The sequence below is a fragment of the Phocoena sinus genome, chromosome 16, assembly GCF_008692025.1.
Source record: "Phocoena sinus isolate mPhoSin1 chromosome 16, mPhoSin1.pri, whole genome shotgun sequence".
NCBI classification, from domain to species: Eukaryota; Metazoa; Chordata; class Mammalia; order Artiodactyla; family Phocoenidae; genus Phocoena; species Phocoena sinus.
In genome coordinates, this window is record NC_045778.1 from 77773207 (window position 1) to 77788208 (window position 15002).

The 15002-nt window shown below is 54.4% G+C and overlaps 1 protein-coding gene across 1 annotated transcript in view; it reads right to left on the bottom strand.

Annotated features, from left to right (window-relative positions):
* FAM53B (family with sequence similarity 53 member B) overlaps nucleotides 1-15002 on the bottom strand; it is a 77856-nt gene that overhangs the window by 57585 nt on the left and 5269 nt on the right. Inside the window, exon 2 of the mRNA XM_032608226.1 lies at nucleotides 11844-11898. Within this exon, the coding sequence (XP_032464117.1) occupies nucleotides 11844-11898 (55 nt within the window). The remainder of the gene's footprint in view (nucleotides 1-11843; nucleotides 11899-15002) is intronic.

Here is a 15002-nt window from a genome sequence, read left to right on the forward strand (position 1 = left end):
CCTGAAATCTGCCCGGGCCCTGATACGTGGCAAGTCTCGATAAGTGTTCCTGTAACTTAATCATTACTAAAAACTGACAAATCATTACCAAAAATTACTTTTTGCAAATAGCATTTATGTTGTTCAAAATAGGTCCTCACTACCTACCACTCCTCAAATATTCACCATTCTTTTTTTTTTGGCCACACCGTGCAGTACGTGGGATCTTAGTTCCCCAACCAGGGATCAAACCCACGCCCCCTGCAGCGGAACCACAGAATCTTACGCACTGGACCACCAGGGAAGTCCCTCACCATTCTTTTAAAAGAGTTTCAATTTGACATTTGTCAGCAGTTGAAAGTTCAGTAAACTAATACTGGAGTCAAATTTTTAAAAATACAAACTAACCTTGACTGAATCACGACCATCTCTGATTTAGAAGAAGAAAAGTTATCCTCAGAAACAAGTGAAGATTTATGTATGACGATGTTCTTCAAAATGATATGAGTGATGATGGCAAAATGGTAAACACACCTAAAACGTCCTACAGTAGGGGGCTGGTTAAATAAAGTACCGAGGAATACCATGGAGCATGAAAAAATCAGTTTCAAAGAATACTAATGATGTGGAAAAATGTTAATGATGCAATACTAAACATAAAGAAAGGATACAAAACTGTAGAGACAGCGTGATTCCTATTTAGTAAAATACCTATGTTATATATATATATATATATATATGGGAAGATAAAAAGGAAATAAACGAAAACGTTCACAGTTGATTGGCAGAGAGCTAGCTGATTTTTCTCATTTTTGTCTCCCTGGAGCTTCTACGTTTTCTATAAGGACAAATACACGGAGGACCAGGGCCTATGACCCCACCCTCCTCTGGGTTTGCTCCTTTGGTCTTTTAGGAAGTTCCCATCAAACGACGCTCGCCACCGACTCCCCTTTTGGGACAAGGCATTGAGGTGCCACATGGGCCACAAATGTGGTCGATGAGGAAGGAACCAAGGACCCAACCGAGGGCAGTGAGGGCCCCAAGATGGCGCCATAGTGGTCCCAACTTAAGGAGCCTAGAGCCCACTGGAGACGGTCTCTGTCCCAGGCCGTGGGAAACCTGGGAAATTTAAAAGAGATTGGTCCTATCCTCAGAAGATACCACTTTCTGTTCCATTTTTCTTTCACTGCCCTGGAGTTTTCCCCATCTCTAGGGAGATCATGAGACAAAGGGCAAGTGGGAGCCAGTTAAGCATGAACGTCCTGTCTCTCCAGTGGCTACCTTGTGATCTTGGTGCTTCCTGACTCGGGCCTCCCTACTCCAGTCCCATTTCCTTTCTGCCCCCAGAGAACTTTCTGAGGCCCACACACGTCGTGGGCCCCGTCTACTTGTGGTCTCCCCAGTAGGCCCTGTGCTTCCAGGCACGCCGGACTTCCTGTGACAGCAGAAGTCAGACAAGAGTCAGGGAGAGCCAAGATCATCCTTGAAAACCCCTGAAACAGCCCATAAAGCCCACTCCTCCTGCTTTTGTGTACAAAGCCCTGAAGAGCACATAAAACTGAAGTTTAATCAGTCGACTGCAGGAACGGGCACAGGCGACATCTCTGTGCAGAGGGCTGTGCATTCTACTTGCTTTGCGGTTTAACTATCAAATCCCCAGTGGGAACTGGGGTTGGATGGCTAACTCTCGCGTGCTCCTACCTGCCTACGGGAACTACCTGTCTCTGTTTTGAAGAGTAAGCCTCTATTGACCTTAATACATAGATGTCTTTGTTGTAGGGAGGAGTAAAAAGAGTCAGCTCTCAACTCAATCCACCGGTTAAATGCGGGTACAGCACGACCGACCGCCATGGACCTGCAGCTTCCCCTCCCACGTGAGTTCTTCCATGTTTTCACACCTTTGCAGAGACCTGCACCAGTCTCTTACTTCCCATTGCAGAGCCAACTCAAACATCACCTCCTCTGCAGATACGCCCTCTCATACAAGCCCTTGGGCACCTGCAGCTCTCTGCCTAGACTTTCAATCACGTGGCTCATGTTAACTGAACTTTAATGATCTGTTTACGGGTCTACGTCATCTATGGAGCTAGAAGTTCTGGAGCACAGTCCCAGCATGACTCTCCCGTGCCCAGTACACAGCGTGGCACACAGCAGACCTCAGCCGGTGGTGGGTGGAAGAAGGAGGGTATGACAAAGTGCAGATAAAAACTACAGAGCAGACCATGGTGTTCACTTGGTCTCGCTTATCCTCTGTCCCTGGCACACGTTCCTTGGCCAGGCAGGTCCAACCTGGGCTATGCCTTGAACTCCCCACCCCACCGCGGCCAGGGATGGTTGTGTATGAACTAGCCAGGGCCCTGGCTGGCACCGCAACAGCTAAGATACTTTGAAAACACGAAGCCCTGCCCGATACCGAGCACTGCTGCTGTGTGTCAACACCAGCCAGGTGGCCACTTGTCCTGTCTGCGGAGCAGATAATATTTTAATTGTTTCTATCTTTATCGCTTCAAGAAGTACAATATAAGAAAAGTAAAAACAATCGAGGCTATGTTTAGCCCTTGTGTTTTCCCCCTTCGCTCGGGGAACAGAAGGCGATTTGTTGGGTCAGGTCACCAGACAAAAGAAACAGGAATAGAAGCTAATTTTTCATGGCAAACCGCCCTGAGCGTTAGGCCCAACGTCATGGTGTACAAAAGGCCTCGGTTCGGCTCCAAGGAGAGGATACCGGACACCCCCGCCCTCCATTCAATACCACTTCTGCACAAACAACTATAACTCTTCCAGAGGTGACAATGGCCGTGGACGTGGGGATTCCACTGAGCAGGGCTCACTTGGTGTGGTGGGAAGGGTGTGGACTTGGGTTCGAGCCTCAGCTCTGCAAGTGACTTAAATAATCTCTCAGAGCCTCAGTTTCTTCATCTATAAAACGAGGGGACTGGTGATAACCACCCTGCAGAGCTATTCTGAGAGCTGAACAGTTGCCTCGCACAGGGCCTGCGAGGACGGAACAGGCTCTCGAGACGGCAGCCGTGACTGTGACCACACCGCAGAAGGCTCAGGCAGTGGAGCCTCGGCCCTTCTGCAACCGGGGACCCATCTCTGTGGGGTCTGGTTGGAACGGGAACCTGGACGCTCTGCACGAGGAGGTCTCAAAGTGTGGTTGCAGGACCACCTGCAGGGGCATCCTCTGGGCTGTTAAAATGCAGATTCCCAGGCCCAGATTCTGATACACAGAAGCTCTAGGGGTAGAAGCCTGCATTTTAATAAACTCCCCAGGTTATTTTAACACGAAGTTGTTGAGAACCGCTGCTCCGGACTGCAGGCTACACAGGGGCCTGGGTTCTCAAACACCTCTGTGGCAGCCCAGTCAGACCATCCAGACACACCAGGAAGCTTCTGCAGGGCTGACCATCCCAGTCTCCAAAAATCTGCATTTAGAACGTCACTGAACACTGGTGTTCTGGTGTTTGTTTTGTTTGGGGCCAACAACAGAAGGTAGAATTACGGAGAAGGGTGACTCTGCCCTTCAAGTTCCTCAAGGTCCCTTTTCAACAGGAGGGGGTGGGGATCCCGAGCTGCACGGCATGTTCTGGATGGAGGGCCAGTGGGAAAGGCCTGAGAGGCCCACCATTCACGTGAAGGGGATAGCGTGAGCCCCCCTCCCGCCGAGACACACCGTGGCCTAGAGCTTCTCAGGGAGGTTCCCGGCACCACGCCTCCAGCAGATGGGGCACAGCCCCGGGACACAGGCACCGGCCACTCAGGCTCTCGGCGAAACCCCTGCCTTCAACCCTCAGGGGCAGCTCCAGTTCCTTCACTTCCCTGCTGAGCTTGCCCTCACAAGGCTGAGGTCGCACCCAGGAGCGGCGTAAGCGCACACGGCGCTCCTCCTACGGATGTGGGGCAAACTACGCAAAACACATGAGCCACGTAAGCATCTAGCTCTCTCGCAGATGGCCTGACTAGGTGGCCTCCACGGTGTCTGTCCAAGCTGAGGCGCCACGACCGAGCCGGACACTCCCCGAGGCACAGAGGCCGACGGGCACACACGCGGGGACAGGAGCTCAGATCCCCCAGCCGCATTACAGGCTTTGGTCCCGAAACCACCCTGTGACTAAGGAGAGCAGAAGGCTGCTGCGTGCACAGATCCAGGGCTCAAAGAAAGAAAACACCCGGAGGAACACAAATAGCATCTGACCTCAGATGTTCTTGTTTCCATTTCTGCCCTTAAACTTGAAGGGAGATTCCCAGGGGCCCAGGTTCTGAGTGGACTACAAGCCTTCTTGCGTCCAAAAGACAGAAGAGATTTACCGCCTTGGATATCTTCATCCTGTGTTTGGAGGCTACCTTACGGTGACATGGTTAAACACTGAAGCAGATCCGAGGGACGCAAGGCTCTTGCCGCCGCCCAGGCTGGGGCAGCAGGCCTCAGTCAGATCGAGGTCGGCTGACTCATTCCTGGATTTCACACCTGTCTATTGTGCTGACATCAGTCTCCTGCCCTGCCCTGCCCTGTGGGTTGGGCTGTGCTAACTTGGTCTCGGGGCTGCAAGGACTCTATGCTTGATTTGGGGGTAGAAGTTCACCAACCCTTTCAAGGGGAAACTCAAGAGAATTGAGGTGTCTCTCTGAAACCGGCTTTATTAAACCGGTCTCATGAAAAGAACACAGGTGGAAAGACATAAAGGGCAATGACATGAGCTATCCGTCAATGGCGGCATCTACTTTTAAATGAACTTTTAGAGGCCCCGGCCCACGGGTGCGCCTCTTTCCCTGTATCACCAGAATGAAGACTCAATTCAGAGCTGTGTCAGAAAGAAAAGGTTCCTGGGCTCTGCCCACCTAAGCTTTAGCCTCTGGTTGTGGCCCCTCACCTGCAATAAATCATAAAATGTCAGTGGCATTTTGGGCTCAGGGACAACAACAACACAGGATGCCAAGCTCCTCAGCCAAGGCCTGAGGACAAGGGACAAGGATGGCTGGAGATAACTAACGCTCCACTGGTCCCACCACGTGGCAGGCTGGCTCAAGGGGCACTGGGAGATGCCCGAGAGGCTGGTGGGTTCGGAGTGGTTACCGGGGGCCCTGCCGTCACCAGCCAGGTTGGGGTGGCGCATGGCAGCTGCCACTGCTTCTGGGAAGTCTTTGCTCTCGCAAAAAGAGGCCCAGTGGGATCCCCAGACAGTACAGAGGTGTAAATAAAACCCCCCAGACTGGCCACTGGGAGCCACTGGGCCTCAGCCTCCCCATCTGTAGGAGGAAGTGCGGACGAGGGCCCTGTGACGGCCCCTTTCAGCTCTGAATGGACCTCCTGCTCCACCCCCGACCTCTAGAAATATGCTGGGAAAAGCTAATGGCAACAAAAACTCTGAAGAGACAGAAAGGCTGGTTTCATCCCTCTCCGTCAGATTCCCACCCCGGCTGTGGGTATGCACAGAGCATGGGATGTGCAGCAAAGCTGGGCGCCGCTATACAGACAGAAAACTGACAGCTGGCAGAAATTTTCAGGAAACTGTCGATAAATTCACATTCACTGTTAATTAACTGACTCCCCACTGGGACCCTTGCTGAAGCTGGGAAAAAGCGTGAGCGCATATCCCAAGCACAATGCTCATCCCGCGGGGTGCCACAGCACTGCCCGTGTGACGGCGGGGACACTGAACTTCAAGGCGGCATCACGTCTCACCTATGGACACAGAGCCAGCAAACAGCGGCCGTGCTCTTGCAGTTGGGCCAGGCTGCCTCCTAACGACCATTTCTGCACGTGGAAGGCAACCTGGCGATGCACCACACTGTGGGTGCCCAAGGCCAGTCCGGCAGCTGCCAGCCCCTGTCCTCTGGGGCTCCTCTCCAGCCCATGTCAGACCAGCACGGGTGAGAAGGCAGCCTGGGAGGCTCCCTTTTCACTGTAAACAGCCACCATGTGCCAACTACACTTCGCACCTACTTCCATTCTGTACGTTATTCCAGAAACACTGTCTGAAACCAAAAAACGATGCAAGGAAAAACTGAAAGCACTCTGTATGGACAAACCTTACACTATTTTAGAGATGGAAAGGTCACACCCATGACCACAATAAATAAAAATAGTCATTAAAAGTAAGTTTTAAAAAATCACGCATAGGGGCTTCCCCGGTGGCGCAGTGGTTAAGAATCCACCTGCCAATGCAGGGGACACGGGTTCAAGCCCTGGTCCGGGAAGATCCCACATGCCGCGGAGCAACTAAGCCCGTGCGCCTCAACTACTGAGCCTGCGCTCTAGAGCCCGCACGCAGCAATGAAGACCTAACGCGGCCAAAAAAAAAAATCATGCGTATGCACTTTTGTATATGGATATACTAGCCTATTTTGGTTAATAATCAGTTTCTTATAGGAGACCCTGGTCCAGTGATGATATGCAGCATGGCCATCTCTGAGAGACGGAAAAAGCCACAGAGACCAGAAATTCTGGCTTTGTTATCACTGTTGTTCATTTTGTTTCAGTCATGTGTGTGTTTGTTCTCGGAAACCTGAAATGCTCAGCCTCTGAATGCTGGCTTTTTCCTGCATGGTGCAATCACATCCCACTTTCAGTGACAAACAGTGGTGGAGTGAAAAGACCAAAAGCGACCAAATCTCGAAGGGATATCTTTTCAACCTGCACAGCTCAACACAGCCAAATGATTTACCCTGTAGAAATTAGTACAGAGGGTGCCCCAGGGAGAAACCCTTTTATGCACAGAGCAGACTTTAACAGCCACGTAATTAAACAAAGAAAATAAGGGCTTATAATTAAAATGCTGCAAACGTGAACCGGAGTGGCACAAGCGGGGCTGCTATGATATTTTTACAATTCCTTTTTATACATCATGTATGATCCTTCTGCTCAAGTTTCCTCTATGTTCTTTGCCTGTGAAGTAATTTACATTAATAAATAATTTATTACCGTAACTCCTAAAGTAATTACGGGTTTCCGCCCAATTTTCTTTTTTTTTTTTTTAGCATCTGAATTGTTTTGTTTTCTGTCCACTGACTTGTATTTACACAACTTTTCCCAGTGGCCTTTCGGATAATTGGTGTCTCATGCACTTTCTCACGTTATTTGATTTCCGGTCTTCTCCTGGCCTGAGCGAGGAGGAAAATGGAGTGCGTAGTGTCCAGTGTCCCTGCAACACGGAACTCGTTCAAGGGGTGCAATTAGCCAAGGCGAGGGTGGTGAGTGGAGGCCCCTCTCACCCCACCCCCAGCCACTTGCCCTGTTTCACCAAAAGAGATTCAACTAGTACACGGGTGACCCTGGGTTAGCGTGAAGAAGCATCTCCCACGGCAAACGCTGGAGGAGCCGGAGGGAGGGAGCCGCGCCCTGAGGCTGCCCGGGCAGCCCCCGCCTTCCCCAGCACTGAAAGGTTCTCTCGGGAGCAGCCAGGGCCCTGTCCACACCCACTAGAAATCACGGCCAGGAATGGGGGCTGGCTCGCCACTCAGGCCAGCTAACCAGTGGGCGGGCCACACCCAAGAAACTGCCACCTGACCAAGGTTTCCTGTGTCAAGAACGCAATAACCGGGCAGACATGGCTCTTCCTCAGAGAAGCTCGTTGCAGAGGAAATTCCAGTTCAGCACAGGTGTGCTGAGGACGGTCTGGGAGGTGAGAAAAGAAACCAAGAGGCACAGCACCGTCTCTGCTAGAAGGGGCCCTGAGGTAACCAGGCTAGGCAGGCAGCCTGATGATGGGCACCCAGCCCCGGCCTGCCGGTGGCCTGGCTCCACTCTGCCCTGCTTCTCTCATCCACACGTCACACTGCCTCTGTCCCCCCACAGCCCCACTTTGGAAAAGAACAAAACCACTTCTTTGTATGAAGTCCCCAAACTTGGGGCAAGGGGTGGGGGCGGGGCAGACAAAGTTGGGGAGGGGCCTGTAATCCAGCTCACAGTAACGGAGCATGAAGTACTTCAAAACAAAACATTGTTGTGAGGGCCGATTATATTAGTAAAGCATTTTATCTCAGTGGGTGCAGAGGAGGCTGAGCTACTTGCAAGGGTGGTTTTTTAAGAGGAAGCAAACAGGCACTCCCTACCCGAATACACTTGCCTGGTTTTTCTTAAGAACATTTATGAAACTCTAACTCATCCTGGTGTCCAGCTAGGACCCTTGCATGGGGGCTTAGGAGGGAAATGCCCCGAGTCACAGGGCCAAGCTGTCCCCAGCTCCTACGGGAGAATTCCACTGATCAGGGCCAGAATGTGAGTCCTTTTTCTTCAGGAGACAGGCAGGGGGGTTTGGTGATTATAATACTATGATTTTTTTTTTTTTTTTTTTTGGCTGCATTGGGTCTTCATTGCTGTTCACAGGCTTTCTCTAGTTACAGCAAGCAGGGGCTACTCTTCTCTGTGGTACGCGGGCTTCTCAACGCAGTGGCTTCTCTTTGTGGTACGCGGGCTTCTCATCGCAGTGGCTTCTCTTGTTGCAGAGCATGGGCTCTAGGCGCGTGGACTCAGTAGCTGTGGCTCATGGGCACAGTAGTTGCCGCACGTGGGCCCTTGAGTGCACAGGCTTTGGCAGTTGTGGTGCGTGGACTCAGCAGTTGTGGCTCGCAGGCTCTAGAGCGCAGTAGTTGTGGGGCACGGGCTCAGCTGCTCCGCGGCATGTGGGATCTTCCCCGACCAGGGCTCGAACCCATGTCCCCTGCATTGGCCGGCGGATTCTTAACCGCTGCGCCACCAGGGAAGTCCCAGTGCTATGATGTGTTATCTTTGCTGAGCATTGACCATCCCAGGAAGGGCCCAAAACCCTCTGGAGAAGTCTGGTTCAACCCACTGGGTGTCCTCTTCCCTGCTACGGAAAAGCAGGCACAGCTAGGATGAAGTCTCACTGCTACTCAGGTCACAGGGCGAGGCCACACCTCGAGTCCCAGGTTCACTGGGCTGAAGCAGCCACCGGAGTCTCCACGAGTACACAGCCAGGAAGGCCTTGGACCGCTGACTTTCCCGCCTCAGCAAGTGCAGAAAAGGGATGGAGGTGGGAGGGGCTGAGCCGGCACCTCCTGGGTGCCACTGTCTCTTTAAATCCCACAAACACCTGCCACATACCCGATGAGGAAAGTGAGGCTCAGGAAGACGCACTACCCGCCTACAGTGCCGAAGGCCCACTTCAGGCGCGAATCGTGGAAGTCGGCCTAATCCATGGGAATCCACTGCTCCCTGGCCTTCCTCCTCCGCCGGATAGAAACCCCCTTGAGGGCAGGGGCTGATTCGCTCTATCCCCGCCCCAAGCGCCTGACACAGAGTAGGTATTCAATAAATACCTACCAGAACAAGCCACTGAAACGAACTGTGGTGAACTCTTCTAAAAAGCCCTGGTAGTGCGTGCTGTCAGGTGGGTCGGGGTCTCCCGAACCAAGAAGGGGCTGAGAACAGAAAGACGAGCATGTGGGAGAGAGAGAAACTGAGGAGAGGGTGGGGGTAACTGCGCAGACCCCACAGAGTGGCTGCCCCACTGCCCCTCTACTGCCTGGCAGTGCCCTAGTGCCAGCCAGCAGAGCAGGAGGGGGAGAGACCCCACGGAAGGGAAGAGCCCGAGGGCGAGGGGAGCACTGCGAAGCCCTTCCTGAAGAGCCACCCGACAACAAGAGCCCGGAGGAGCAGTGGCACAGGCCATCCTGGAAACCCCGGCCAGAGACGCCCCCCCCCCCCCGCCCCCCCCCCACCGCCCGCCAGCGAAAAGCAGGCCTCTGGGCTCTGCGGGCTCAGACCAGCTCTGCTGCGAATCTGGGAAAAGGCCTCTCCCCACACGCCTCTGCCTTGGTCCCTGGGCCTGAGCATCTTCCCCCGCAAGGGCGACTCTCACTCACACACCCTCCCCAAGGAGACCAAGGCGGTCCCTTGGGCATGGAGGCCCCCTGCAGGAGCAGGATTCTCACTTTAGGCCTCAGCCTCTCCACCTACTGTGTATGGAGCTCACGCCGTGCCAACCTCCTTACAAACGTCTCCGAATGCTCGAGGCGCACCCACGAGGCAAGTGCTGTCCTAACAGCCATTTTACAGATGAGGAAACTGAGGCTTAGAAAAGGTAAATAGTTCAGAGTGACTATGTGAGTGCCAACACCACCATCACGAACCCACAGGAGCTCCAACTTATTCTGACGCACTTGGAGCAAAGGCCAAGGAAGCCCGACGCACGACACGGCCTTGAAATAAAGTCCAGCATCTCCACAGTCCAGGTCACTAGTCTGGCCCAATTCAGAGCTGACGTCCTGGCTGGGCTGAGGGGCTGGCGTACCCAGGAGCCCCTCTCTCCTTCCTGGACACGACAGAGGAAGGCAGCCCAGCCACAGCTCAACTGTGAGTCTGACCAGGAAGCAGGCAATGAGGCAGGCTTCTGGGCCACGTGGATGGGTCGCTGAGGGTTTGTCGAAAGCCGTTAACCACCACCACCGAGGTGTTCAGTCAAGCCCCATGTGGGGACAGGCCTCAGAAGCGTGTCACGCGGGTAAACCAAGGCCAGGTGAGCTCCCTGTTTCCACTTCCTCTGGGCGGCAGCACCAAGAGGGCGGCTCAGGGCTCTCCCACAGAGCTGTGGCTCGTGAGTGAGAAGAAAACAATCCTCACCCGCTCCGGGTCCAACTCTACCCACCTCATGAGGCCTCCGTTTCCCCAGATGTGAGTGGGCGCCCCTGCCCGCCCCCCGAAGCAGCTGCAGAGTCCAGGAGGTCCTGCACGTGAGGCGCGTGGCACAGCACCATGCTCACTGTGACACCCCCAGCACCGCCCCCATCACCCACCTATGGGAACTGAGTCTAAAGAAGAAACCGCCGTGCCCAGAGGCAAAGGGCCGAGACAAAAGGCAACGGAGACTTTACACAGTCCCGCGGAGACAAACTTGAAACCCCAAAGAGAGGACCCATCGTGGAAGCCTGGTTTACAGAAACTCATCTGGCGAGGTGTCTCCGCAGGGGGCAGGAGCCCAGGGGAGAGCGCGCAAGGAGAGACTGCCCAATCAACCGGAGCAAAGAGAAATCAATACAGTCGATACAGTCCTCTTTTTGGCCCCCTTATACAAACGGTAATTAACACTCGCGTGGGAACGGGGTACCGAGGCAACCTTTCTGGAAAGCATGTCAGAAATATGAAGCAAGAGCCTTAAAAATGAAAATGTTCCCGCTCTCCAGCCACTCTGCTCCATACCTGGGAACGATCCTAAGGAACAATCCAAACGGCAGAGCGAGATTCAGACGCTGAGCCACTGTTAAACAGAAAACAGAACGGTCCTTCTACCCAACTACCAAGAAACAGTTACATCGTTAGATACATTTTGAATCATCCACACAGTGCAGTACCATAGCCTCATTAAAATGCATGGAATGGGCAATTGTAGCGCTGCGGGGAAACGGTGGTAATTATTACTAAGCGAGAAAAGCGGAAAAAACATTTTGTAAATAATTTTGTACAATCGTATGTTCGTCATGGACTTGGCTATGTAAAAAATGCAATGGACATAAACTACACCAAAATATTAACAGTAGTTGTAACTGTGTATCGGGGCTGTGAGAGATTTTTATTTTATACGTTACACTATGGTGCATTTTCTGAATTAAAATAAAATGAACATGATTACTTTAATAATCAGACAGAAACTCTGAGTATCACTGTTGGAGATTAGATTCGTAAACCACACACCAGCGCCCGGCCCCTCAGTCAGCCGCAGCAGCCCCTGCACCACTCGAGCACAGCTGAGACCGGAACAGTTCAAACACACAGAAGAGAGTCCCCACGGCTGCTCCTTGTGCCTGTGTCCCGCAAGTGCTTTTAGCGTCTCACCTGGAGCACTCAGGCCCTGGTGGAAGGGCTAGAGAAGGACTGACCGTTCACAGCCACCTTGGTTACTCACCCATAATTCCACAAGAGAAAAGTGTCGGTCCTTGACTCATCTTCTTTGGCGTGTGCTGAAAACAACCAGAAAAGCTATCACTCTTCAAGTCATAAGAAGCACGTTTGCACATGACCCTGCACTGATCCCTCGCTAAAGGCACAATCAAAGGGGCAACGTCAGACTAGGGAAAGGAGAAAAAAAGTATTAAAAGAGACATTTGCCCGTAATTAGGTCTGGGCTCTCTGTCCGGAGCCTTCGGTGAGTTATGGAGTCCATCAAGTTAATGGGCTTTAAAAACACACAAGAGAGACCCGTGACTTCTGACACTAGGGGATTTTTCCATGTGAGTGATAGGGAGGAGGGTGCAGGAGGAGCTGTGATGTGAACGGTTCACCCAGCTGAGCTGGAGACGGGCCTCCCCACAACCCAGGCTAGGAGGACAGGGGACCTCTTCCTGTCCATGGTGACAGGAAGAACCTTGAGTGAAGGGCCACCTCCAGAGCCCTCCCTTCGAGACACAAGGAGGACAGCTCTTCCGTCTCTGTGAAGAAGCAACGGGTAAAGCTCAGGAGTGTGGCCCTGGCTCTGCAGGCTGCTGGGCAGCCAGGAGGCCCCCCGAGGCATCCTGACGAACTGAAACAGAAACTCAAAGGTTATGTTTGGCCTCAACACACAGCTACGGCTTTGGACTCCTCGGCACCGCATTTCCACAGTGGTGTCCCTGTCTACCGTGAACACTGCACATCTGCTCTCTCACCCCACACCTAGCCTCAGCCGAACACTATGATCACTGGGTGAAAAGCCAGTGAGGCCTAGAAGAACCCCAAGCCCAGGCACTTGCCCCACGGCTACACAGTAACCCGAGCGTGGACCCTTCCAGGGGTTCCTTGTGCTGGCCGAGGCCCAGGTCAAGAGGCCTGTTCTGACCTCTGATGAGGAGGACACCATCTATGCCCGTCGGGGCCCCGGGAAGAAGGGTCTCACTCATTCCTGCCTTCCTTCCTTCCTCCACTCATTCAGCAAATATGTACCGGTAATTCGTTACGTGCAGGCTGTGCTGGGGTTGAGCGTGCGATGGTGAAAGAAGCTCTCAGCTCCAGGGGGGTCAGCGGTCACAGAGGGCTCTAGCCTCTGAGAGGAGCCCCAAGTGACAGGGACGCGCAAGGCTACCAGTCCAAGAAGTGGGCAGAGAGCCAGGCCCTGGCTCTTTCAGGCCTGGAAGGAGGACGGGGTGCTGACCAGGAACACCCGGCCCACCCAGATAAGAGGGTAGCCAGTGTCTGGCAGCAGCTGCCCCAGCGAGTCAGGGACCTTTGCCCTCGGTCAGCAATGTGCTCATCCATCAGGTTATCAAGGGTCCGTCCTGACCAGTCTGGAACACGGAGGTGAAGGACGCCCACCTCAGCCCTAAGGAAGCTCACACGTCACAGATGCCACAGTCACACAAACCCCTGAGCTACAGAGAGTGGGACTGGAGGGAGATGGGCCAGGCCGTGGGTGCTGGGGTGCTGGAGGTCAGGGCTGGCTTCCGGGGGGGCAAACAGAGCTGCTTCTAAAGGACCAGAAGGAACTTAACGGGCCGGGGGGGAAGGCGGGCGGGGCCGCCCTCCTCCAGTCCCCCATCCTGGGTTTAAAACAATCCTTATGTGTTCAGAATAGGTCCCCCTCCTGGAGTCCACCCGGGGAAATATCTGGAAAATGTTACAGACGGCTGCCCCTGCCTCCCTCCCAGCTCACACCAAAGTCACTGACGGGAGAGCAGGTGACAGACACTCAGAGCCCTGCCTCCGGGCAGCGCCACCTGCGGAAGCCAGACAGGCCCCACGGCCCAGAGAAGGTTCGGAGAGAGAGAAGCTGGGCCTGGCTGGTGCCACAGGCTCGGCTGTTCGAGGGAAGCGGCCCCGACGCTGCAGGAGCCCCAGCACAAAGCAGACACCCCCCGGGAAGCAAAGACCCCGCCCCTCCCCACCCCACCACCGCGCCTGGTGGCGAGGGCAGCCACCCAGGCTGGGAGCCCACAGACGCCCAAACCAGGACCGGGCCAGGGCAAGCAGGAGGGCGCGAGGCACAGGGGCCGCGTGTCGCTGCACTGGGGCCACCGAGGAAGGCCTGGGTTTACAGACACGGCGGGAAGCGAACTGACTGCTGATGGTCAGGGGGGCACTGCTCACCGGCCCCTCCTCCCCCGCAAGCCGCCGTGCTCCAGACAGAGGGGCAGCTGGGAGCCCTCCCAGGAATGGGGGCCGGCGAGTGGGCGCCAGAGATGCTGGGAGGGTCTGTGCCCAGGGACGGGAGCCACCGGGCCAGCGCGCAGGACTCCCCCGCCCTCACTCACTCACTCATTCATTCACTTAGCGAGGACCTGTCCGTGTTTGCCGCAGACGCGCTCGCCAGGCTGGAGAACACACGCTCGGAACGACTGCTTCTCATGCCCCACGCCGCCCGGCTCGAGCCTCCGCCGAGGGACCAAACGAACCCCCGACCTGGTCCCCACCCTGCGCCCCGGCCCGTCCTCCATCCTCCATCCTCCACACAGACCCACGGGGACCAGGCCACGTGGCTGCTCTGCTCACAACCCTCCAACCGCTCCCCACGGCAACCGGGATGAAACCCGGCTGCGCCCCCCCTCTCCGCAGCCCACCAGAGCCAAACCTCCGTCCATCCCGGCCTCACTCACGCAGCTTGGGACCGGCCCAGCTCGCTGCCGCCTCAGGGTTTTCGCTCTGTGGCTGGTTCCCGTCACGTGGCCTCCCTGGCGGCCTCCCCGCCCCATCCCGGCCGAAAGCTGGGGCTTTCTGGGGCTTCATTCACCAACTCCTCTCCCATACTTCTCTCAATCGCTCCAGGGAATTCTCTTCTGGTGTAAATCAGTGGGAGACAGTCTCAGCTGCTTACAACTGAGGAACGCTGGCCAATTCCATGCCTGACTTCACGAGGCTAACGGTGAAGTAGGCCGTGGCTCGGCTACTTGAAGGAATACCATGCAACTGCTCAAAGTGATGTCTGCGCAGAGGCTTCTAGTGCCAGGAGGAAATGTAATTTACAAGTTAAACCTGCTTAACTAAAAAGATGTAAGAAAACCTGCCAAACTATGTACAGTGCAGTGTAGTTCCCCCCCCACCCCGCCTGAAATGCAGCTTTTTCCTCTTTCTTTTCCTTCATCCGCTTCATGACGCT